Here is a 24280-nt window from a genome sequence, read left to right as displayed (position 1 = left end):
ACCAAAATGGGACCTAGTTATGCGAATCTTTTTGTAGGTTTTGTCGAACATCAAATTTTCAGCCAATACAACGGGTCTAAACCTGAACTCTACGGTCGCTACATCGACGACTGTATCGGCGCTACCTCCGCTACCAGAGAGGAGCTCACTCAATTCATAACTGCAGTCAATTCTTTTCACCCGGCTCTGAAATATACTTGGGAAATTTCTGACAATTCTTTATCCTTTATAGACGTCAAAGTTTCAATTGAAGGTAACGGTTTATGCACTAGTGTGTATTACAAACCTACAGACTCGCATAATTACTTGTTATATTCGTCTTCGCATCCATCTCACGTTAAGAATTCCATTCCTTTTTCTCAGTTTCTAAGACTTCGTCGTTTATGTAGTAATAACTCTGATTTCCACCACAAATCAGAGTCAATGTACCAGTTCTTCGATAAACGTGGTTACCCTGTTTCCGTCGTTCAAGCGGGTTACCACCGCGCTCAACTTATTGATCGACATTCAGCACTACAAACGTCGCATAAGGAAGATTCCGACCGCATTCCATTCACTCTCACGTTTCACCCTCACAACCACTCAGTTAAATCCATCATTCTTAAAAACTTTAAATTACTTCAAAACGATCCAGAGACAAGCACTATCTTTTCGCAGCCTCCGCTCATTTCATTCAAACGCGACAAAAACATAGGCAATTTTTTGGTCAGAAGTTCTTTTCAGACTAATGAGCAACCAGGCACTTTTAAATGCGCTCGTGCACGATGCAAAACGTGTCCTTTCATTCACAACACTGATAAAATATCGGGACCTAAACGATCCATTAAGATCACCGATCACTTCACGTGCACCTCCGCCAATGTAATCTATTGCATAACTTGCACTTATTGCAAAAAGATATACATCGGCGAAACAGGCAGAAGACTAGGTGACCGATTCCGAGAACACCTTCGAGACGTGGAAAGGAATGACAAGGACACATCGAAACCAGTCGCTAGACATTTTAATTTACCTAATCATTCTAAGCAACATATGGCAATCTGCGGTCTTTCCTTGCACTTAGGTAGCACGGAAAGCCGTAAAAATCTTGAACAAAAGCTCATCTTTCAAACCGGCTAAATCCCACAGGGATCAACGAACGCTTTTCATTCCACTAATTTATTCATGTTTTTCTCGTTGCCATGCTCCCACCAATAACGTAGCTCCATTTTCTGCCTTTAAAAGCACACACAACCCACAATACCTCTATTCGCTCCGACGAAGGGCTAACGCTCGAAACGTCAGCTTTTGTAATCATTACGGTGGCCAATTTACCTTTTCAACTTTGTTGATATATCCAAATCATTTCGTTACTCCCACCGACGCAGCCCAAACAGTTTCTTTCGAAACTATCAGCCTTTAACAAAAGTAGGCCTGTTGATTAAGACGCCGTTCTTCTTGGCCGTTCCAAATACAGTTCCGGTAAATCCAGTCAAACTGCTTGCAAAATACATTATAACAATTTATGCATTAGGATCGCCACATGAAAAGTATGGCGTCTGAATTAAAGGCGTTCCAAAGGCGAAATTCTCGGCCAAGCCAGGCGGGAAGAACGGGTGAGCCGTTCCAAATTGATTCGGACACCGATCTTTTCGTGTACTTAATTCAAGGAATTAGGTTCGGCTCTTGAAAAGATCGGCGTCTGAATTGGGCCTCATAAGCTTTCCGATGCGAGCCGTTTTCGTGATTCCTTCTCCCCGGGGCCGAATTAGTTCCAGTCACTCTAACTTAAGCGATTTCTGTTGAGTTAAAAGAGAGAAAATTTGATCTATGACTGAGGTAACTTTCACGTAAATCTTCGTGTTCACCATCGAACTACTTAGACATCCTTATGCCTTCCCCTCCTCCCGCAAAGACTGTAAGCCTAGCTTGTGCACGACTAAAAATTTCGATATTTCAATCGTGTGCGTACTTTGCTCGTCAACATAGTTCTCCGCTACCTGCTCTGAGAGTCGGCCTAAATACAAACTTAAAGAGATGCCACAATGGAGAGTAAATTACTGAGGTTAAATACTGGGCATTTCCTTCTGTCCAGAATGAGGTAATCAGAAAAATAAATAATGATGAAATAAGAGTATTGAGAGAGGGATAACGTGAGCAGGGGCAATCGTAAAACAATTAAAAAATACAAAACAAAACAAAGAAATATAGCAGTTCAGTTAGAACATCAAAGTTTATTTCTTTATGAAGAATGTACTTTCCTCTTCATTTCCATATTAAGCATCATAGTTCCTGCAAATAAAACAAAACGATGAAAAGTTAATGACTATGTTACCATTTAGTAGTAATGCTTTACACAGGGTAGTCTTGAACAGAAGAAAACTACTGAAATTATAAAAGCCTGATCGAATTTTAGGCTGAAAAACAAAATTTGAAGCTTAACACTGAAAAATGTCACAGGAACTTACAGACTTTCATTTCTCAGCTAAATTTCACAGGAGAGGAATCCAACAGTAGGAACTTATACAATGAATATATGAAGTTCATATATTTTGAACTGCGGTATTAATTATATGTATGATGCACGATCCTTTGCAGTAGATAGCGCTATTTATGCAATAGCGAAAATCAGACCTGAAAAAAATCAGGCCTGTACGGGATTCGAACCACTGACCTCTGCGATACTAGTGCAGCGCTCTACCAATTGAGCTAACAAGCCATCTGGGAGCAGGCCGTTAAGTTGATTCGTAATAAACCCGTGCTGATAAATCAGATACAATGAATATGTGAAGTTCATATATTTTGAACTGCGGCATTAAGCAGGAACTTACTTGTTAACAATGGAATCTCTTATACAGAGCTTTGTAAGGGAATCATCTGCCTCACCCTGCAGAACATAATATTCTTATTAACCATTTAATATCTCCAATACTTTACAAGGTGCATCTGCTTATTAATAAGAAATGATAAATTATAGAAAAAACCAGGAAAGATTTATTACTCGACGTTTCGGGGTCATCGTGACTCCATTATCAAGAGACTAGTTTAAAAACATGCAAATAAGTCTAACTAGTCTCTTGATAATGGAGTCACGATGACCCCGAAACGTCGAGTAATAAATCTTTCCTGGTTTTTTCTATGCCTTTGCTTTAGCAAATCCCTGCTGATCAAATGATAAATTGATCTTAAAAAAAACCCTGAAAATTAAGCAATTGCAGATAGTTGAGCTTGAAAATGAATTCAGATTTAAGGGGGTTTGAACATACAACTCTTTTTGACTTAGCTACAAGTTGGGCATTACTGCACCCCAAACAACAAATCCACATTTGAAGCCAGGCAAAATTTGTCTCCACTTTACCCATGGTTCAAATTATCTTTTCAAATAATTGAACCTTACATACCATCTGCCTAATGTTTCCACACAAGGCATAAGTTGTAAAACTGCCTGTGAATCGTCCAGTCTCATCAATCTATAACAAACCAAACAACACTACTATACTGCATATAAAATGTAAACTTTTGCGACAAGGGGTCTTAATTCGTGGTTTCAAAATTATCCTTATCCCCTGATCATCTATAAGTTTTTACCATGACTTTGACCCTAGCTGAAATTTGCATTGTGAATTTCAGCATAGTAATTCCTACCACTAACAGTCATTCATCTTAGCGTAACCAGAAATGTTGCAGTGATCTTACGTCGCTTGTGTAGGTGGTGTTTGAAAGGGCAGGGAATGAGGAAAGTTGGTTGCTTTCATTTCTACTTTCACTTGTTTCTCCATCCATCCATTCAAGGAGGTGGTAGAAGTTGTTGCCGTGTCTAATTGTCAAAGACAGTTTTAAAGAGTAAAAGCTTAGAATCGAAGCAGAGTAACATTTGCCTGCCTACCTGTCCAATGTTCAACTGAACTGAAGCATGGTCTTTGGCCACGATAACACGATTGGTGACGGAGCTATATAGGTATAAAATATAATTATGACAAGGGCAATAATAATAATAGTAATATTTAATCTATGCATGTGTACTAAGAGCTCTGTGAGAATAATAATGATTGTATACTAAACAGATCGTTAACGTTGCAAAAGATAACCCACAACTACGTCTATTAATCTTTGATCGAATGTAGCAATAACAGAGGATAAGAAAACGACACTTCTAGAACTAAACTTCATGTCTTCAGTATCCATCAACTCACCATTTTCTTGGAGTGTACATGTCCACGTATTCTCCTGCCTCGTTCTGCATTTTATACGAAAATCTAAATAAAAAAGTAAACACCCTTTCAGTTAACAGATTAATCGAAATCGACAAAGCTAAGAACCATAGAAACTCTGTTTTACCCTGAATACCACGTCTTCTAGATCTTTTATGAAAACAAAGATGGCGGAAAAAAGACCGAAACGTGCGCAGTCCCGGCATTCATACTGCGCAAAGTTGTCTCCAAGCACACTATGGGCACACGCGGCTGAAATGTACAGGTGAGAGACTAAAAACTAGATACGGTGTAATGAGAAATCTAAATTTAGACAACACGGACATCTCGAAAGATTTGGACAATTTCTTACAATATATGTTGTTTTAACATTTTTAACATGTCAGTTCAACATGTTTAGTGCAAGTACTCTCAGATTAACACGGAAACAGCTGAAGGCAAGAGCTCTTTTCCTAAGGCGGTCCCTTTAACGTTATTTTAATAAACAGCTCCAGTAATGTTCCCATCGTAATTCACTGTGCAAGAATCCATAGTACATTTTTTTTTTTATGTCGTCATAATTTTAATATCGTCATGATAGAATACGGATGTGGAGTTAATTTGCGATAGGGACAAACTGAGATGTGTGTAACCAGCTATTTTGGGCATGGATTTATCAAACCTCTTTATCATTTTGACTTTAATTCGACTAGCTGATACAGATACAAAGACCTTCAATTATTTAATTAAAATTTTGATGAACTATTTTATGTTTTCTTTCTTTGTGTTTGACACATTACGGGGACCATGCTTGGGATAGAGTAACTGTAATCAAAACCTATGTCCGCAAGTTTGTCTGAGGAAAAGGCTGCCCCCTTCACTATCTTGTGTTTTGTTCAATTTCTTTTTAAAAGGAGACTTTAAAATACTTAGCTTTCTTAACAAAAGGACAAAGCTTTCAGTGTTTCCGAAAAAAAAGCCATTAATTTTCTTTTGTCGTCACTTGGGATGACTTAAATAACAGACATTTTTTTGTTTTGAAAGAGAAAACCAACCGTGGCTGTTTTTGTTTTAGGACCGCAGTGAGGTCAGTAAGCTGTGCGCTAATTGGTCAGTCGAAGCTTGAAATAACTTTCTTATCGGGTTATATTGTAGCGTATAATCCACTCGGAGCTATCTTTCATCCACAGCAGTGTGGCAACCACCGCGTGATTGAATTAAGTTTTGCCATGGATTTTTGCACAACGTGTAATCCAGCGTTAACGACTACATTGCAGTCCACTATCAGTTAAATATAGCTTAATTTCAAGACAACCTTGGATATTTCCACATCACTGAACTTTTATTAGGTTTGGAAAACTGCACGTAACGTAAACAATGGCTCAGTGGACCTCCACCGGCTTCATTCAACGACGCGCGAGTTAATTAGAAGCAGATATGGTAAATACAAACCCTGTAGCCCTTTTTCAAGGAGAAATCTTACGAAAGAAACTGAAGAAAAATACGTGGAAAGAGTACAGAGTGGTCATTCAGGAAGATAAGCTTGTGTTTATGAGCGAGAATGAGAAGAAAATTGCGGGAGTCATAACGTTGACAGAAGATACGACATGTGAGGTGTTGGAGAGAAAAAAATCGTCTCAACAGAGCGCAGACTGCACGCACGCAAATAAGATTTCTAGACACAAGCGAGGTTTCGATGACAGCCCCTGTAAATTTAAATTGTATGCTAAGAGAGGGGTTCATCTGCTTAAAACAGACTGTAAATCAAGTTGTGATAAGTGGATTGATGCAATTGCTCGTGTTGTTCAGAGTCTGTGGATCAATTCCCCAAATGGCCAATCGTCGATAACAGTTCGAAGACACCGCTTTATGAACTGGCTACAACGAGACTACCGTGTAACAAACAGGAATGGATTTTCGTACAATAATTTATTAGAAGAAGAAATCTTCGAAGAGCATCCGGATGAAAGAAAAAGAAATACTATCATTAAGAATGGAACCCAACCAATATTGATAAATTTTACATCTACAAAAAGAAAATTTGTAATTTGGAGAAATATTTCGGGTCGCGTCGTTTCGAGATACAAAGCCGGAAACTACGGTGTTTTGGTTGAAGACATAACAGACTAATAGTGCTTCTCTACAACTTAATTGAAACGAAAAAATGCAAAAGCCAGTTATAGGCCTCATGTATTACTAATTATGACTTCCGGAGCAAGGTTTCATTTCAGTTGGCCCGCATAACTAAGCTCAAGTTTCTCAGAAAGCAAAACAACTTCACTCTATTTTTATTGTGCCCATTTATTATGTACTTTTTATAAAATACACTGAATAAACATAATAGCCGCATTATCCATTATGATTTAAAAGGTTGCTGGAAGTATTATGTTGCTTTGTCAAAAGATTAGCATGCTATTTTGGTGGAAGAGCAATATAGACAAAATTGCATTTTACACTTTTAAACTAGCCATATATGATGTAAAGTCATTTGAGAAAATTCTTTCTTCCTGGGATGTACGTAATAAATAATTAACTCTCGGTTTTATTTCAAGTTTTAAAGTCATGTTGCTGTTGCTTATCATTTATAATTTATGAAAATACAATATGAATTACATTAAAACATCCTTTGACTTCTCAAACATCCGTCACAGCAGTCCTTATCTGGATGATTTCGCCACAGTATTGACCATAACTACCGCATCAAAATTCTGATCCCTCTGAGGCTCAAAGAGCGCACGTTAAAAAACGTAATTCAAAGATAGGTCCACAATGCGTAAGCTATCGTGTTCCCAAACTGTGTGGTGAGGAGAAAGTAGCGATGAACAGATGCAAAACTAATGGGGCAAAGGCTCTATAGGTCGTATGGGGACTTCAAGAGTGGTTCTGGGAATTTGGGGATGGAGGAGCTGGGGAGTTTAGACGCACTCATATGGTTTGAGAAGCTCCTTTCTGATACCTCTTCATGACGCACATTCAGATTCACACATACACATTGCGAAATATTTTTATAAAATATAGCCTGCTAAGAGAGACCGCCGTGTAAGCGCTATGTGCACGAAAACAGTTTATGTGGACAAATGAACAAATGAGAAAATCAGCACCGCGCAAACACCATAGTATTCATTTGAAGGCGGAGTAGCGTGCACCTCTGCCTCCCAGCGAGGTGTCAGGAGACAAATGTATGCATTTTTTTTTTATTTTTATTACCTGTGTCATAAGTCTACTTAAAAAAAAAATTGAAAATAAAAAATTCCCTCTCACTCCTTTTTTCCTTTGCAATGCATGTCGGCCTAGGTGTTATCATCTGAGACACAAAACATGTTTTACACACACAATCAAGTCATCATTTCCGCCATATTGGAAAATCCATCAGCTGAGAAAGACTTAAGTAAAACAAGATCCTTTTCGTTAAAAAGTGTCAATATGGGAAAGAATCGCAAGAAGGGTAGGAAGATGCAGCCAAATTCTTGTTGTGCTTTTGATTTTCATACACTGAATTGTTTCCAAGGACTTGCGATGCATGTTTATGTGGTTTCTTGTGTGTGTTGTTTCTTTTCTCCAACTCAGTAAAAAAGATTCTTACGTGAGATATACTTTTTTAGAATTTTTCTGCTTGTTTATTTTTACTCTGTGGTAGTGAATCCCTGTGCTTCTAGGGCTGAATTAATGATGATGACAGTGTCAGACATTGTGGGTCAGTTGATCACAGCGCATGAGAAAGGAAATGATGTTAATCTAAACAAGTTAGTGTCCGATATCTTTTAATGCAGACATTTGTGGTTTTCATCTCATAGCCTTTTTGTTGAGCCTCTTTCACAGCTGTCATTTGGCCTTGTTATGCAACACTGTCTAGTGTTAAATCAAACAACAAACATATGAAATACATATATATGAACTGCGGTTATGAAACGTACATGTGCACGATCCTTCGCAGTAAAGCACTATTTAAGCAATAGTGAAAATCAGACCTGAAAAAAGTTCAGGCCTATACGGGATTCGAACCACTGACCTCTGTGATACTAGTGCAGCGCTCTACCAATTGAGCTAACAAGCCAACTGGGAGCAGGCCATCAAATTAATGCGACATAAACCCATAAGATGATAAATCAAACAACAAACATATGAAATACATATATATGAACGGCGGTTATGAAACGTATATGTGCACTAGTATCGCAGAGGTCAGTGGTTCAAATCCTGTACAGGCCTGAATTTTTTTCAAGGATCAAACAACAAACATATGAAATACAGATATATGAACGGCGGTTATGAAACGTATATGTGCACGATCCTTCGCAGTTTCATAACCTCAGTTCATATATATGTATTTCATATGTTTGTTGTTTGATTTATCATCTTACGGGTTTATGTCGAATTAATTTGATGGCCTGCTCCCAGTTGGCTTGTTAGCTCAATTGGTAGAGCGCTGCACTAGTATCGCAGAGGTCAGTGGTTCAAATCCCGTACAGGCCTGAATTTTTTTCAGGTCTGATTTTCACTATTGCTTAAATAGTGCTTTACTGCAAAGGATCGTGCACATATACTGTCTAGTGTCTTAACACTTGGACAATCTTGCTACTCTAACATTTGCTTGTAGAACAGTTAGCTTTACTGTTCAGTTATTCCACCAGATTTTCTTGAAAATCAGATTTCAACTGCATGCAATGTGTAGTGTCCTAGTCAACAATAACAGGATGCACCAGAATCACATTCACGTATCAATGTTTGTTATTGCTGTTATTTCCTGGTTCATAAGGATCAAAGGACAAGCAGCCAGTAAATATGGACTTACATCACAACCGAGACTGGTTGATATCATTGCTGCTGTTCCTCCTGCTTATAAAAAGGCAAGTTCTTGAATTCTTCGCTAATTATCTTTCAGTAGATATTTTTCACTAAGGGATACCTCTAGAATTTTCATTTCAGTGAAACATTAAGTTGTGTACTTTACCCTTATAGGTCTTACTTCCTAAGTTAAAAGCCAAACCAGTGAGAACAGCTTCTGGAGTGAGTATCTTAATGCTTTGTATTTTGCTTTCTAAAAGATGGTTGGTTATGTGGGAAAATACCACCATTAGTTTTCATTATTGTCACTCTTTGGATAATTTTAACCTATTGACATCCAGTGTGCCCGTAAGCCGCCATGAGGACCCACACCCTTTCTACACCTTGTGACGTCATCACTTTTAACCCTGGAGCACGACTTTGAGCACGTACTTGAACAGGTTGAAAATATCCTAGAAATGATACCAGAATGAGCGCAATTGAGTGAAGGAGATTGGAGAAATAGCCAAAAAACCATGTAACTTTGACCTGAAAATCTGCACGAAAATCTTGTTCCATTACCCACCTACCTTTCTGAGCATGTGGTTTGAAAATAATGAGTAGTTTCCTAAAAAATCTCTACACCAAAATGAAGCCTACTAAATTTCCGGCAAGTGAGGAGAAACTTCAGGCAAGGAGAGGGGAAAAAAAGGGCAGGAGAAAGAGAGAAAAGTAAAAGTCGTAAGTGGGGCATTACTTTTCAACCCAAAAACCCCAATCTCCAAATGTTGCTTTCTGCGCATGCCCGAGATTTTCAGGCTGCCATTTTGCATTTGGATCAAAAGGCCGTCAAGTGTACAAGCCGTCAATGGGTTTGTGGTAAGTTTGAGCTTTTAAAACCACAACAGTGACCCGAAATCTGCTCGACTAGCTTCAAAACACAGTTTTTCACAAAAGCTGCAGCCATTAATGGGTTAAGAAACTATATGTAATGACCACTACCATAAGCAAGGGGAATCTATTATTTAACAACTGATTTATAAGCAAGGGGAATCTATTATTTAACAACTGATTTGTATGCTTAGGGTGTAAAGTAAGTTGGACAGTAAGGAGACTCAATATTGCCATTTATTACACAACTTGGGTAGTCAGAGGGCCAATAACTAAAATCAATCAATCAAAATGCTCTATTGCCAGTCAATATTCTCTCAGTACTGGACCAGGCACTGTCCCGAATGGTCCTGAATGATACCGCACTTGTGTCCCTTTGAACTTCACTCGTATAATAAATCTCTTATTAACAAGTCCAAGGATTTGAACCATTACTGTAGTAGGACTCTTTTTACTCTTCAGCTGGGGGATGGGGAATTTCTGCAATGAAAAATGTACTTTCACCCAAATACTCTAATTTTTTTATTATGATAATCCCAGATTGCAGTTGTGGCCGTTATGTGCAAACCTCATAGATGTCCTCATATAAACATGACTGGAAATATCTGTGTGTAAGTTAGCATAACTCTACACTTTCAGTACAGTTATAGTCAATGTTGGTAAAAATAACAAGTTTAGTGACTGAGAACATCTGTGATATTTAACATTATGCTGAACTCGATTCAGTATTACAACAGCAAAGGTCTTTGATCAGATATATTTACCCTTTTGGTTAAAAAGTAGCCTAATACAATTACTGTTTTTTATTTTTTCGGAAGATGTATGGGAAACTTCTTGTGACAAGTGGTTTGCACTTTACATAATTTATCCACCAACCTAATAAATTATAAATCCATGATTTTTTTTAGTGAATATGTGGTCCTGCAAGGTAGTCAGTACTATAAAATGTGTTTTCCATTTTTTGCAGATATTGTCCAGGAGGACCAGACTCTGATTTTGAATACTCCACGCAGTCTTACACTGGATATGAAGTAAGGTCTTTAAATACCTTTAGTTTATAATAAGCTTTTTAAAAATATAAATTTTCCTAACATCTATCTAAACCACATGGTTCAATTTTTTCTTTCAGCCCACATCAATGAGAGCAATACGAGCACGATATAACCCCTATCTACAAACAAGACACAGAATTGATCAGGTGAACATTGTGTCTCATACATAATAGTCTGTCTTCAGTTTTATTTACCTGTAGATGGCAACTTGTCTTGAATTAGCAGTGTTGAAATACCAGTAAATATTATTCACTACCTGATCTGTCACATTTAGAGGGTATTAGGTGATTTCAAAATGATTCTATACAAAAAATTGCCAACAGTTCTGAGTTTTAAGTGGTTACAAGCAATCTTTGTGTATAGAGCATAGTAGGGAGGTGTAAATAGACATGGATGCTGAGGCTTGTCTGCAGTGATTGTTGAAAAGAACAAATTGCAGGGGGAGGATGCGTCCCATGAGAAACAGGTGGTTGTGGTGTAAGAAGCATGATGTATTGGGATCTGGGTGGCTGAGTACCACTGGTGAGCCAGGTTAACAGACACATGTTATTGTAATATCTAAAAGATACTGCTGGCAAGTGGAATAGTGTTCAATGGTATCTGATGAACTCATGAGAATATATGATATTTTCTTCAGCTCAAACAGTTGGGCCACAGTGTGGATAAGGTGAGAATTAATAGTAAAGTTCTGTTTTACATTCTGACTCTGGTCACTGTTAAGTGATATCTGGTACAGTTTGATTTATCATATTTGGGTACATGTGGTGTAAGTCTACTACTAGTGACCTGCATTCCTATAGCATAACTCAGTCTCTAAGCAAGGAGGAACTAAGAGCATTACTTCATATTAGAGATGGGATGCTTGTAGCATTTACTCTATAGTTTATTTAAAATTTGTTGGTATCCATGTGAACTCCTGGGTCAAGAAAGGCAGAACAAGTTTCACACATCTTTCCAAAGAGTTCCTTAGTTTCCTACTCAGGGTATAAGCTTAGACCCAAAACTCTTAAATCAGTTTGTATATATTTGTTAATATTGTCCTTTGTTGTATTTTCAAGGTTGAGTTCATTGTAATGGGAGGTACATTCATGTGTCTGGATGAAAGCTACAGAGATTTTTTTATAAGGAATCTCCATGATGCCCTGTCAGGTCACACAAGTAATAATGTGGATGAGGCGGTCAAGTAAGTCCATTATCTAACTGTCTAGATTTGCTATTGTTGAAATTCAATCTTTGTGAGCTATTATAGCTTGGGGTTTGTTAGGAGTTGTTATCTTGATCAAACACCAAACTCTGGCTACCAATTTACAAGGAAATGTGTAGCAGCTAGAGGGGTGAATTTATTATCAGTTCTTGGAAGTGAGAGGATGAAGAGCATGTAGCTGAAGCTCTTTGAAACTTGGTGAAGGCTTTGACCTTGGATAGTAGTTTGCAGTCTATTTCATTACAATTGAAATTATTCTGACTTACTGATCTGTACTTTATGTCACTCAGGTACTCAGAAAGAAGCAAGACAAAGTGTATAGGTATAACCATTGAAACTAGACCAGATTACTGTCTGAAAAAACATCTTAGGTAAATGTTCTACTTGTTCAAGAACACAATAAGACAAAAGGCTAAATCCCCTTCTCTTGTTTTATCTTCAAATTGTTTTTCTGAATTGCATGTTTGATGGGTCAATTATCCTGTTCTGTAAAGGGAAAACCTTACAGAGTTGACAACCTGGAATCATTCTTAAATTTCAAAATTCATTGTACATATCAAGAGATTTTATTTTATGTAACCAGAACCCCAAAAGATGATGTGTTAAAAAGTATTGCATGTTATTCATAGAACCTACAGCTATCATATACAGCACCCTTTACCAATAGTAACTGCAAATTAGCTTCTGCAGGAAATGACAGTCTTAAACTGTTATCAAGACTTACAATACTATTCCAATATTTTTAGCTCCATGCTGATGTATGGCTGTACTCGCCTGGAGATTGGTGTCCAGAGTGTCTATGAAGATGTAGCTAGGGATACAAACAGGTGAGTGCATTTTGAACACTCACCCTTTCCCTGGTACTCTTGGGAGGATACTTAGTTTTTTTTGTTTTTTTGTTTTCTTTTCAGTGTAAATAATATTATGAAGCTTCATCATGATAGACACTGCCATAAAGGATCAATTTAACTACACCAGGAATAGAATCATTTTGTGTGTGTGTGTGTGTGGGGGGGGGGGGGGGGGGAGTCCAAAGGTGTATAGAAAGAGAAGAAGAAAGTAAAAATGCTGACATTTGTTATTCAGTGACCTGTGAGGACAGGAAACAGGATTCAAAAGATCTGGTGACAAAGCAGCAGTGTACTACCTAACCCTTTCCCAACTCACATGTGATGAGTATTTTGGCTTGACTTTATTCTCTTACAAGCTAACTATGTTATGTGAGCTGTCAACAGATATTTACTATACAAGCAAACATTTTCTCTTCCTCATTATTTTCAGAGGCCACACTGTCAGAGCAGTGAGTGAGTCCTTTCACTTGTCTAAAGATGCAGGATTCAAGGTAAAGCTGTTAATTCAGTTTGAGATTTTTCCTAACAAATGATTTTTTTAGTCATCAAGAATTTGTGAATTTAGTCTAATTTGTGAATTCAGTTACTCATAAAGAATTCCAACTAATATACATTTATTAGTTTTGGAAAGTGAGGTAAACTATTTACTTGATCAAGTTTGTTTTCAGGTCGTGTCACACATGATGCCTGATCTACCTAATGTAGGACTGGAACGAGACATTGAACAATTCATTGTGAGTGAAATTTATCTCAACAATTTGATGTTTCGTTTTGACATGAGAATACCAGTATGTTTGCTTCTTACAATCTTAGGAATTCTTTGAAAATCCAGCATTTCGCGCAGATGGTTTGAAAATTTACCCAACCTTGGTTATCCGCGGTACAGGTGAGTGTTAAAAAATTGAAATTTAATGAAAAAACATTTCCACAGTCCCACTGAACACTGTTTACGGGTGTCCTTTTATAATTGTCATTCTCTGTTTGTCAATGATTTGACAAACATCTCCAAGCTTGTCCATGACGATGTAACGTATAGGGAAAGGTTTAACAAAATATATGTTTTTCGAACCAAACTCTTGATCGATATGGTTATTGGTTTATTCTCTTTTTTTTTTTTTTTTACGGGGGATCTTTCACAAGTTGTTTCTGATGTGTTCAGGTTTGTACGAGTTATGGAAGACCGGCCGCTACAAGAGTTACCCTCCTAATACATTGGTGGATTTGATCGCGAGGATTTTAGCGTTAGTACCACCTTGGACACGTGTCTACAGAGTGCAAAGGTTAGTCTGACCGTTTCTCAGAGTTCATATCAGTTAAATGTGCTTCGTATATTGACAGTACGTAGGTATGCGCATTCGTTTTCTGCTACATTGTTACTCTACTATATTTATATAATTACGCGCATACTTAAATAAATACACGTATATTTGTATGTTTGTGAGTGTAGTGTCTGACCCTACCAGTAATTCAGAGAGATCTGCAAATGGTGGAAATAAACAAATATTGTTATTGTTATTGTCTGACAAACTCGACGTGAGGGGGGGGGGGTGACCCTCATGAAAAGTATTCACAGTTCTATTTGTGTGAATCAACTTACGTTAAGTATGTTTTCTTCAAAAGTCTTAGGAGTGGCGTGAAAGGCTAATAGAACAATTTTCAATTGAGTATCTAACATAATCCGGGTTCTCCGCATGGTTTTGTTTCACCACGGCCAGTAACTGGTGAAGACAATCGCGCCACTTTCTCTATAATAATACAACTATACAACTCATTTATATATCGCATATACGAAGGCTCTATGCGCTTTATAATGCAGTACACGGAAATGAATAAAGTGACTTATAAAAGAAATAACTTAGTCGCTTAAAACTTTGGCAAAAAGATATGTCTTAAGTCTGGACTTAAACGTTTCCAATTTGCGACAAGATGTTATGTAAATGGGCAGATGGTTCCAGAGTTCTGGAGCAGAGACAGCGAAAGCTCTCCCGCCATGAGTCATCAAGTTGTAATTTGGACGAGATAAGCGTTGAGAGGATGACGACCGAAGTGAACGCATGGGATGATGACGAACGAGGGGATCTTGAAGATAAGATGGCGTAAGATTATGAGGGGACTTAAAAAAACTGAGTTAAAAGGAGTATCTTGAACTTTATACGTTCAGTTACAGGGAGCTAGTGTAGATCTTTCAACAGTGGTGTTACATGATCGTATTTCCTGGAACACGTTGCCAAGCGGGCTGCCGCGTTCTGTACAGACTGCAATTTTTGTAGTAGACGCTTAGTAACACCATATAGCAGAGAGTTGCAGAAGTCTCTATCAATCAGATGTACATGTAAAACCAAACCAATCGTAACGTTATCATTTCCTTTCGGGTTTCCCTTCCCCCTCCCCGTTTTCTCTGGTAATTACTTTGAGTTTTGTATGGTTTCTTCGGTCAGAATTATTGAAAACAATGTATAGTGAATGTAAGACGTCTGGAACCTAGACTGAGACAAAAAGAATCTACAGCAGTACATGTCTAGACTAATGAGAAGTACTGGCTAAAATAACAACAACTTCTCACGACTAACATTGACATTAGGGGAAGGCTTTAGCTCTCGAATGAACAAAGTCTCTTTAATTTTACAGTGAAAGTCAGTTTTTCCCGACGCTAAAATGTCAAAATGATCCCATTTAATGTTGTGACCAGTGGTCTTCACACGATCAGCAATCGCTGATGAATGGTCACTTTTAGCTAGGGCCTTAAAATGTTCTGTTTTCCTGTCATGGAGTCTTCGTTTTGTTTTGCCAATGTAGAACTCATCACAATTCCAGCAACCAGCTTTATGGATAACCTTGAACCTTGAGATCGGTTCAAGCTATCATTGTAAGGAAGAAAGGATTTGATGCGGTGTGTGTTTTGGAATATGATCTTGAGATTGACGAAAGAGTAGAAATTGTAAACGCAGGATTTCGGACGTTTCGTGACTTGGTTACTGGGATGACTTAAGTAGGGTAACACAACTAAGATATTTTTGGGGGGACTGTAGCTTGAACAGGGTTATTTGGTTTGTTCTTATTTTTGTTCAATACATCATTAATGTTGAACGTGGTAACACCTTGAGGCTAACCATTTTGTAACAGGAGCTTTCTCAGATTGGCTGTAATGATAGTGATGATGATGATGGTCGCGGGGTTTTACCGGCACACTCAAAAGAAACGCGCTCCAAGTCTTTGGTTTTGTTTCAGGGATATCCCTATGCCTTTGGTTAGTTCTGGTGTCGAGCACGGCAACTTGAGGGAACTGGCGCTAGCTCGTATGAAGGATTTAGGAACACAGGTGAGATTTTGTTCATGTGGTTCAGTTGCCCTCACTGTAATTCCACTACTGTGTTCATTCATAAAGCAAGCTCTACTGCCGCCGGTGATGTTTTTCTTATCAGTAAACAATGTGTTGATTATTCTTAAGGAGAATTCAATAAAATTTTTTTTTTCAAAAAAAAATATTGCTCTACATTTCATGTTAGTGTCGCGACGTTCGAACCCGTGAGGTTGGAATACAGGAAATTCATCATAAAGTTCGACCATTTCAAGTAAGTCAAAGCTTATTTAATATGACAACATTTTAAGCTTCCAATTAATTCTTCGTGTGTTGTTGACATCAATGTCAAGAGTTCTTTTCCGCTTCCTTCTCAGATCTTAAGTTTATCGTAACACCTCACATTCTTGTATTTTCTGTGTGCTACAGTTGACAAATCTGGTCGATGATGCGGTGTCATGGTTTATGCATTTTTTAAAATCAATATGGAAAGTGACTACATCGTCAGATAAATGATAGCACCGCATTATCAGTGAATGTAATCATTACCACGACCTTTGTTAAAAAGAGTATTTCTTTTATGTTTTTCTGTGTGAATGACTGTAATGTAGAGCCATCTCAGTAATTTTCCTGTTTATGTTTCTCTTGCAGATTGAGCTTATTCGCCGAGACTATGTGGCGAATGGTGGATGGGAAACGTTTCTGTCCTATGAAGATCCCGAGCAAGATATCCTTTGAACTTTATGAGTGATTAACCAAATAACACAGAGCTTTGTTGTGATATTTTCATCTGCAGCCATGGACTTTTCGATACTCCTGTTAGTAATGGATATTGCTTCCGAAGTTTTTACTCAGGGCAACCTTTTTAGGTGTGAATACAAATGGGTACCGATAAATTGTCAAGGAAACCTGATGAAATGTTTGGGGGGAGAGGGGTGCGATGGATTGACATCCCATCCAGGAGGGGACGGTAGTGATACTTCTAGTCTTTTATGCTAAGGAAAGCGGATAAGCTCTGGCTGGGTGTCCCACTAGGCTCAAGTACAGACCAGTGTCTTCGTTGAAAATTTCGAGAAAGATCAGTTTTTCTTAACCGTTTACAGATATTCTAGTCGGCCTATTAAGATTGAGGAAGTGCTCCGAGGCGTCGTTCAGACCTGAATTGAAAGGAGGCTGTTCCATCGTCAGAGAACTTCACGTGTATCCTTTTTAAAACTTTACTATTGTCATACTTCATATTTTCGTGAGCGTGTGTTGTGTGAGATAGCAGATGCCTCGAGAAGGCTGCAACCATCTTACATCAAACAAGCCCGTGTGGAATCATCCATTCCCCGAAAACATCTAAAGGATTATTCCAGAATTTGCAAGAATCCTGTTTTGTTATTCCGCGAAAAAGGTGTGAAGGGGGGAGGCGTGATGGCTAAAAACTTATCACTGTAAACTTTTTCGGTTTTTATAAATTATTATTGGCCGACTAGAGACCGTGGGAATGCAATCAACCCAACCCAAGCTTGATCTCTTTTTCCTTAACATATTACCATAGTTATGGCAGTGTAGTCCCTGTCAGCGCCCGCGATCCTTCCAAATTTCAGCATCAAGTAAGTCCCCTCAGAGGTGGTGACAGTCGGGAAATGTAGTTGGTAGGGCTTATTACTGAAGATGTCTCGTTTTTCAGGGTTTCGGAATGCTGTTGATGGAAGAAGCAGAGAGAATTGCTCGCGAAGAGCATGGGTCGCAAAAAATCGCCGTTATTTCAGGTATTTAACTGTGTTGAGATTGAACTGACACAGTGGACAGAAGTCAGAGGTGTACTCAGCAACCTTGATACATGTGTTATTCATTCTGTTTGGGGAAAGGTGTTTCAACGCCTGAAACCTTTCTACGAAAAATGTGAAAGTCGTTACTTTTGCCTCCGAAATAAGCAAAAATGTAGGGGTAAATGACAGGTGATACAATGGATTTTCTAAACCTCTTTGAAGGTACAGTTGCACAAGAATCCCTAATTGAGATTCTCCTCGGCATGAATCTCCTTAAAGGCAGATCACGTGAACTCAACCGAGGAGGGAAAGAATAATTATTTTCTTTAATGGGATTAAAAAATTAATCGCATGAGAGTTTAAGCCCTAGTTTACTAGGATGTGATAATGAAAACATCACCCATATTTTCTCTTTAGGAGTTGGAACTCGAAATTATTACCGTAAAATTGGTTACGAACTGGAGGGTCCCTACATGGTCAAGAGTTTGCTGTGATTTACGATCTTCAACTGGTGCACCACAACAACTGACTAACTCTCATATTTAGTATGGAAGACCTCAGCCGGACTTCGTTAAAAGAAGCCCATCATCCTCAAGGGTCAACACGTGGTGGCAACTAAGGAGCCATCACAGTGAATGGCGGTCAGACATATGAACTTGATAAGTAATGAATGGGCGTGGCTGGGTGAACAAGGAAATTAGCGAAAAGATCTGAGCAGAAAAATACGAGAGTCTTGAGCTATAGAGCGGCTATGAATTGCTAACTACCAACTTATAGCCAGCTTCTTATAAATACGCCCGTTAGGCTTTTAACAAACAGGACAACGGTACTTAAAAATTACTACAAGGATAATATGCTGTATGGTTAACTGTCTTCTTACATCCTGTCCGCATGCGAAAGTGGAAAGTGGTCTTGGATGAATGATTCACCTGTATTGAGTGGAATGTAGACACTAGTACAAGGCTCGACACTAACTTTTCAACTTACTAGCCAAGTGACATCTTAGATGTTACAACCATTTCAGTTTGTTAACTAGCCAAACTGGCTAGTGGAAATCGAAAACCACTAACCAAACCTGAATTTCTACAAGTCTGTGGCCAGTGGGTTACCGTTAGTGTCAAGCCCTGTAGTAGTTTACTAACCTCCCTATTAAGATAGAAATTATTGACATTCAGCTTTTACTTGATTTTTTTTGCGTCATTTACATCGCTGTTTTGGAACAAGAGATGTCGAAATTTGTCTTCCAAATGTTTCGCTGGAATATTTTCCACTTACTAATTTACTAAAACTGTGTCTATATTTCCCTCAAGTTTCTTCGTCGGTTTACATTTTTTTAAGTCAGATTTGTTCACTGCATAGCACTATATGCCAGTCCTTTTTATTTAAGTGTAGACTGAAGTAAGCGTTGGCCGTCAGATCCAACCAACGGGACATAAGATTGTTATCACTCACCCGATTAACTAAATTGCTAATATGTTTTATCTCAAAACAGATGACCTGTTTTAAAAAACAATAAATATGGATTTCAAAAAACATCTCGTAAGAAAATCAGACTGGAAACTATCCTGAGTATTATAACAGGTTACTTAAATACCACGCGCATCTTAATCGCTGTTTTAATTTCTTAGTACAGAACAGTAAATATTGAAGTAAAAAGTGTTACCTTCTCTACTGACAGAACTCTCAGAGGTCACCAGGTGGTGTGGTGTTTTACACAACTAAACCACCCGCTCCATTGACTTAAGATTAATTATAAACAATCTGTGAACCAAACCGTGGATCCTGCCGCGGTTGGTTTGGTTTTAACAAACAACAGATCAGTCTGCCCAGCTCTCGACATTTCTTTATTTTAATGATTTGCTATCAAAACAAACAAGGCAAGAGCTAAAGAGGGAACACAGGTACCGGGATCTGCGTGACATCAAATTACCTCAGGAAAAGTTCAAAGAACTTGCCCTTGAACAAGTCTGATTCGATTTTAACTGAGCGTTTCTACCGTAGCAGGCTCGACGAGCTCTGTGACTCTATTTCAGACATGGCACATCACATGTTTAATGTACAATTAGTGTACACTTTAGCAGTGATTGTTTTTGTTTCCTCAAGACATATTCAAAAATCAGAAGTTGGGAAGTCTCGACAAGATATATCGAAGTCTGGCAAACCAGGCGAGTACTTATGGTACAAAACTGGCTCAGTGCAAACGGAACAAAAGTTTGCAAAAAGTCTCATAGCTAGATCGTCGCATAAGAGGTCTGATGGCTTAGACGAAGGGGAGTCTAGTGGAAGTATTTCCCCAAATGAGGAGCACGATCCCAGTGGGAGTGGGGATGTTAATGAAGAATACCTGTCAGGGAGTGGAATTTATCCAAACAGTTATATGGTGGATATCCAAAAGTCTGACACCACAGATTCTTCTGCGCCTGAGGCAGTTGGTGACACAGCTCAGGTCACTTCTGCCGAGAACAATCCTGAAGAGATGAATGCAGATTTCTCGGGGGACAGTAAAGCTGTGGTTGAAGGAAAAGAAATTCCCGAGGAAGAAGTAAACGCACGAGACGGCAGCGGCAGCATCGATGGAAGTGAAGATGATGAAGATGCTGATAAAAATGAGAAAGGAGAAGCCGAGGTAAAGGTTTTGTCACCTGCTGTTGAAAAGGAAGCTGAATTTCAGAGGAAGAGAAGTGACATTTACAAGAAAAACAAGGTTACTGAGGGAGGCAGTGAAAGTGAGTATGACAAGCTTTTTAAAGATTTCAAGAACGATGGGGATCTGGGTCCAGATTTAGAAGAGGATGATGACAGTTACTTGGACGACGCCATATCTGATGAAGAAGCAAGACAACTGGTCTCTGAAGGAAACAAAGAGGAGACTGGGAAGAGTAAGAGTGACATTTTGGGTCACCATTATGGTGAGGGAGAAGATGTAACCTCCATGTTTCAAGGGTTCAGAGATACAAGCGACTCAAGTTCGGACGGGTCCCGAGCTCGTACTGCTGAGCACAAGAGAAAGGCTTACACACACAATATGAAAGAAATACTCTCGAAGCTCGATAAAGATGTTTTTAGAGGAAATAACAGCGAAGAACATAAGCAGCTTCAGAATAAAAAGCATCGACTTTATCACAAACAATTACACAAACATCGTCATCGTCATCATCATCATCATCATCACGAACATCAAAAGAATTTATCGATTGAAGAAGCAGGCGCCTCTCGAGCCCTCAGTCATCATGCGGACAGCGGAATCTTCAACGGGAGCGTTAGTAATGTGACATTGGAGGCTCAAAAGGTAAAGAAACATCATGAACATAAACGCCATCATCATCATCATCATCATCATCACCATCATCACAGGCATCATCATCGGCATCGTCACCACCTGGACCATCACCAAAAGGAACTGGAATCACACCATGACAACACCAGTGAAAGTCAAATTCCAACCGCGGATTTCCAGCAGTCCAATCCAAACACACAGTATTCTATGCAGTACCCAACCGTGTATTATCCTTCATCAGTCCCAGTTATCAACACAGAAACACCACAGTCACCACAGGGAACCTACTCTTCAGAGGAAAGTTCCCTTTTACAATATTACAAGCAGCCATCAAATGGTTTCGTGTATCACGCTGTGAGAGACGCTGACAAAGTAGGCGCTGTATGCCTTGATGGATCCACGCCGGGTTACTATGTCAGACAGGGATCTGGTGAAGCAAGTAAGAACTGGATTATTTACTTACAGGGAGGGGCATGGTGCGAGAGTGAGCAAGCTTGTTCGGGCAGGAGCCGCATGCATCTAGGGTCTTCTCTCTTTTTCAAACCTCTTGGCAATCCTGGTGGAATTTTATCCAACAACGCTAAAGAAAATCCTGAATTCCACGACTGGAGTGTGGCGTATCTCCCATACTGTGATGGTTCGTCGTTTTCAGGAAACAGATCTGACCCAGTAGAGTTTGAAGGTTCGTTGTTGTATTTCAGAGGCTTCAGAATCTTAGATTCGACCATATCGGAATTGTTGTCCGACACAAGTTTAAAAGAGACCAGGAATATTGTGTTTTCTGGTACCTCAGCTGGGGGACTCGCCGTCATGCTTCACGCCGATTATGTCCGTTCTAAACTCCCAAAGAATGCACACTTCAGATCGCTTGCTGATTCAGGATTTTTCCTCGACACAACTTCACGGAAACACAAAAAACAGAAGAAATTCAGGAAGGCTATGCAGAATGTTTTTAAGCTTCATGACTGTACGGATGGGGTCCCTCAAAATTGCGTCAAGAAGATGTCAGGAAAAGACCTCTGGAAATGCATTTTCCCACAATACTTTTTACCTTTCGTTAAAAGTCGTCTGTTTATCGTGAACTCTTTGTACGACTCGTGGCAGCTGAGTCACATCTGGGAAATCCCTTGTGCTTCTACTCCTTACAAGTGTTCCAAGAAAGAAGTGAAGCTTATCAAGAAATTCCGAAGTAAAACGTTAAAAGCCATGAAGCCCGTGTTCGCCTCATCGAACATTGGATTGTATGTTGATTCATGTATTGATCATGGACAAGTAATCTTTAATGCACAGTGGAATTCAATCAAGGTGCAGCGTAAATCGATTGCATCGTCATTTGCCACGTGGTGTCATAAACCAACCAAGACCGAATTCTTCATCGACGAAGATGATTATCCTGCGAATCCAACTTGTGTGACTAAGGACGTTGCCAGAAGATCAGAAATCATCACAGAAGGATTCTAAATCGCAATTCAGTTACATAATTTGAGCTGCCAATGAACAAGGTTTATCAGGACAGAAACCGCACGAGACAATCGAACACACGACTCGTGTCGAACAGCTTTAGGTCATACTTAAGGTTTTATTATTTTACTCCTGTACTGAACTGTAAAATTTTGCCGGATTGGGATTGTTGAAGTGTTAACAAAGCCTGCAAGTGGTCTTCCCGTGTCAAGTTACCGACGTTAGTTTATTGTTTTATTTATTTCTTCACTTGTTTCATATATTCATTTGAAAATTAACTGGACATAGCTATGTTATACAATCCATGGCATTACAGTTCTATATTAATGGCAATTTGTCACCTGACCACACCTCAAGAGGCGTAGTGCGAGTAACTAATTATAAAGATGCTAGAATATTTCTCGAGTGTGAGCCAAAAACATTCAGTTCTATGTAGGCTGATCGGGCTTCAAAATATTCTCAGCGCATACCTTCTGGGTATAATTTCTTCTCACTATGAGTCATAGAAAGCGTATTTTAGAAAAGAAGTTTTATTATATCAAGAGATTATAAACTGAGTTTATGTTCTCTTGATTATATTTTATTGTCAATTCTTTCTTGTCGATAGTACACAGTTCCCGAGTCCTAATAAAGAGAACGTATCTTCCACTTGCCTCGATATCGTTCTCTGACTGAAACTCTCATGACTCTCGTAACCTTAGTTACGTTCTGACTGACAGTCAACGAAACGATTCAAAGGAACTGTTACCAAGGTAACTACTCAATCTGGTTAAAAAAAATGGACTTTGTTAAGGTAAAACCTCCAAATAGCCAGAACTATTCAACAGTGTTACAGTGAACGTTGTTAATCAATTACCATCATTTTCCTTTTTATCACGTTACCTTTGCAAGCTGTGCTTGCTGTGGCGGTCATAACCTCATTCTCACCGTCTTATACTTTGATTCCGCAGACAAAATACGCGTAACCTTCTCTTTCTTCGTCAGTGACACCTTCACTCTTTCTTGTTCGTCTCATTTAGTCCTCTCACTTGGATGCCGCTAAACAAACAAAAAAACTAGAGTTGTCAGTGCTCTCAGAAAGGACAGTTTTATAGATTAAAATAATTCGAGAAGATTATGAGGAAGTAATTCTCATAAAGCAGTTGTTTTCAGATGACCAGCTACTTCGTCAGTTCTGATTAACAGTCAGATCATTATTTAATTGAATGCCATTAATACCTGCTTTCAAACCACTTATAGTAGTATTTTATATCTTCGTTAGCAATTGTCAGTTCTTCAAGCATCATTTAGCAATGTTAGACGACCAAACTAAACATTAACACTTTTAACTTCAACGCAAAAATACTGGACGTCTAACCATTTGGTTACGTAAGGAAGAACCCCTGCTGAATTGCAGTGGCTAATTTGTTACATGCTAAAATATTAAATGATTTTCTTTTCACATCCAATCTATGAATGCCAGATATGTTTATGAAGGTGTTACATTTATTCACCTTCTAATAAGAACAAAAACATTGTGGCGGGGAAAAGAGAGCTGGTAATGTTTAGCTTTACCT

General features: G+C 38.7%; 4 protein-coding genes and 1 long non-coding RNA gene across 7 annotated transcripts; 3 read left to right on the top strand and 2 right to left on the bottom strand.

Annotated features, from left to right (window-relative positions):
- Positions 1–2193: 2193 nt before the first annotated feature.
- On the bottom strand, positions 2194–4451 carry LOC111326163 (small ribosomal subunit protein eS21). The gene is made up of 6 exons (XM_088744010.1): positions 4318–4451; positions 4173–4235; positions 3866–3929; positions 3381–3449; positions 2811–2866; positions 2194–2271 (listed from the first exon to the last, which is right to left on the bottom strand). Exons 2-6 carry the CDS (start codon positions 4220–4222, stop codon positions 2256–2258), a joined length of 255 nt encoding a protein of 84 aa, XP_088600136.1. The 5' UTR covers positions 4223–4235; positions 4318–4451; the 3' UTR covers positions 2194–2255.
- Positions 4452–5316: 865 nt separating this feature from the next.
- LOC111326150 (uncharacterized) lies at positions 5317–6808 on the top strand. Its single transcript, XM_022930088.2, has one exon. It carries the CDS (start codon positions 5607–5609, stop codon positions 6297–6299), a length of 693 nt encoding a protein of 230 aa, XP_022785823.2. The 5' UTR covers positions 5317–5606; the 3' UTR covers positions 6300–6808.
- Positions 6809–7473: 665 nt separating this feature from the next.
- Positions 7474–19655, top strand: LOC111326133 (elongator complex protein 3). Of its 3 annotated transcripts, none has more exons than XM_088743995.1 (22): positions 7474–7614; positions 7807–7912; positions 8926–9016; positions 9129–9176; positions 10365–10435; positions 10792–10855; positions 10954–11022; positions 11514–11543; positions 11935–12059; positions 12371–12451; positions 12827–12907; positions 13362–13422; positions 13600–13665; positions 13745–13817; positions 14091–14211; positions 16160–16250; positions 16438–16503; positions 16881–16960; positions 17337–17429; positions 17773–17827; positions 17905–17986; positions 18404–19655. In XM_088743995.1, the coding sequence occupies exons 1-22, from the start codon at positions 7488–7490 to the stop codon at positions 18478–18480; spliced, it is 1758 nt and encodes a 585-aa protein (XP_088600121.1). In that variant the 5' UTR covers positions 7474–7487; the 3' UTR covers positions 18481–19655. The 3 variants fall into 3 exon arrangements, with proteins under 3 accessions (XP_088600121.1, XP_088600122.1, XP_088600123.1); XM_088743996.1 differs by having other exon boundaries at positions 7518–7614; positions 7826–7912; XM_088743997.1 differs by lacking the exons at positions 7474–7614; positions 7807–7912; positions 8926–9016; positions 9129–9176 and adding an exon at positions 9204–9812.
- On the bottom strand, positions 9951–24079 carry LOC148718290 (uncharacterized). The gene is made up of 3 exons (XR_015994957.1): positions 23943–24079; positions 23607–23762; positions 9951–10304 (listed from the first exon to the last, which is right to left on the bottom strand). It is a non-coding gene; the product is annotated as an uncharacterized LOC148718290 (long non-coding RNA).
- Positions 19754–23372, top strand: LOC111326132 (uncharacterized). The gene has a single exon (XM_022930068.2). It carries the CDS (start codon positions 20022–20024, stop codon positions 22722–22724), a length of 2703 nt encoding a protein of 900 aa, XP_022785803.2. The 5' UTR covers positions 19754–20021; the 3' UTR covers positions 22725–23372.
- Positions 24080–24280: the final 201 nt, after the last annotated feature.

This window comes from Stylophora pistillata, chromosome 13, assembly GCF_964205215.1.
Source record: "Stylophora pistillata chromosome 13, jaStyPist1.2, whole genome shotgun sequence".
NCBI lineage: Eukaryota > Metazoa > Cnidaria > Anthozoa > Scleractinia > Pocilloporidae > Stylophora > Stylophora pistillata.
Note: the sequence above shows the minus strand (reverse complement) of the source record. Positions and strands in the feature narration are given on the sequence as shown.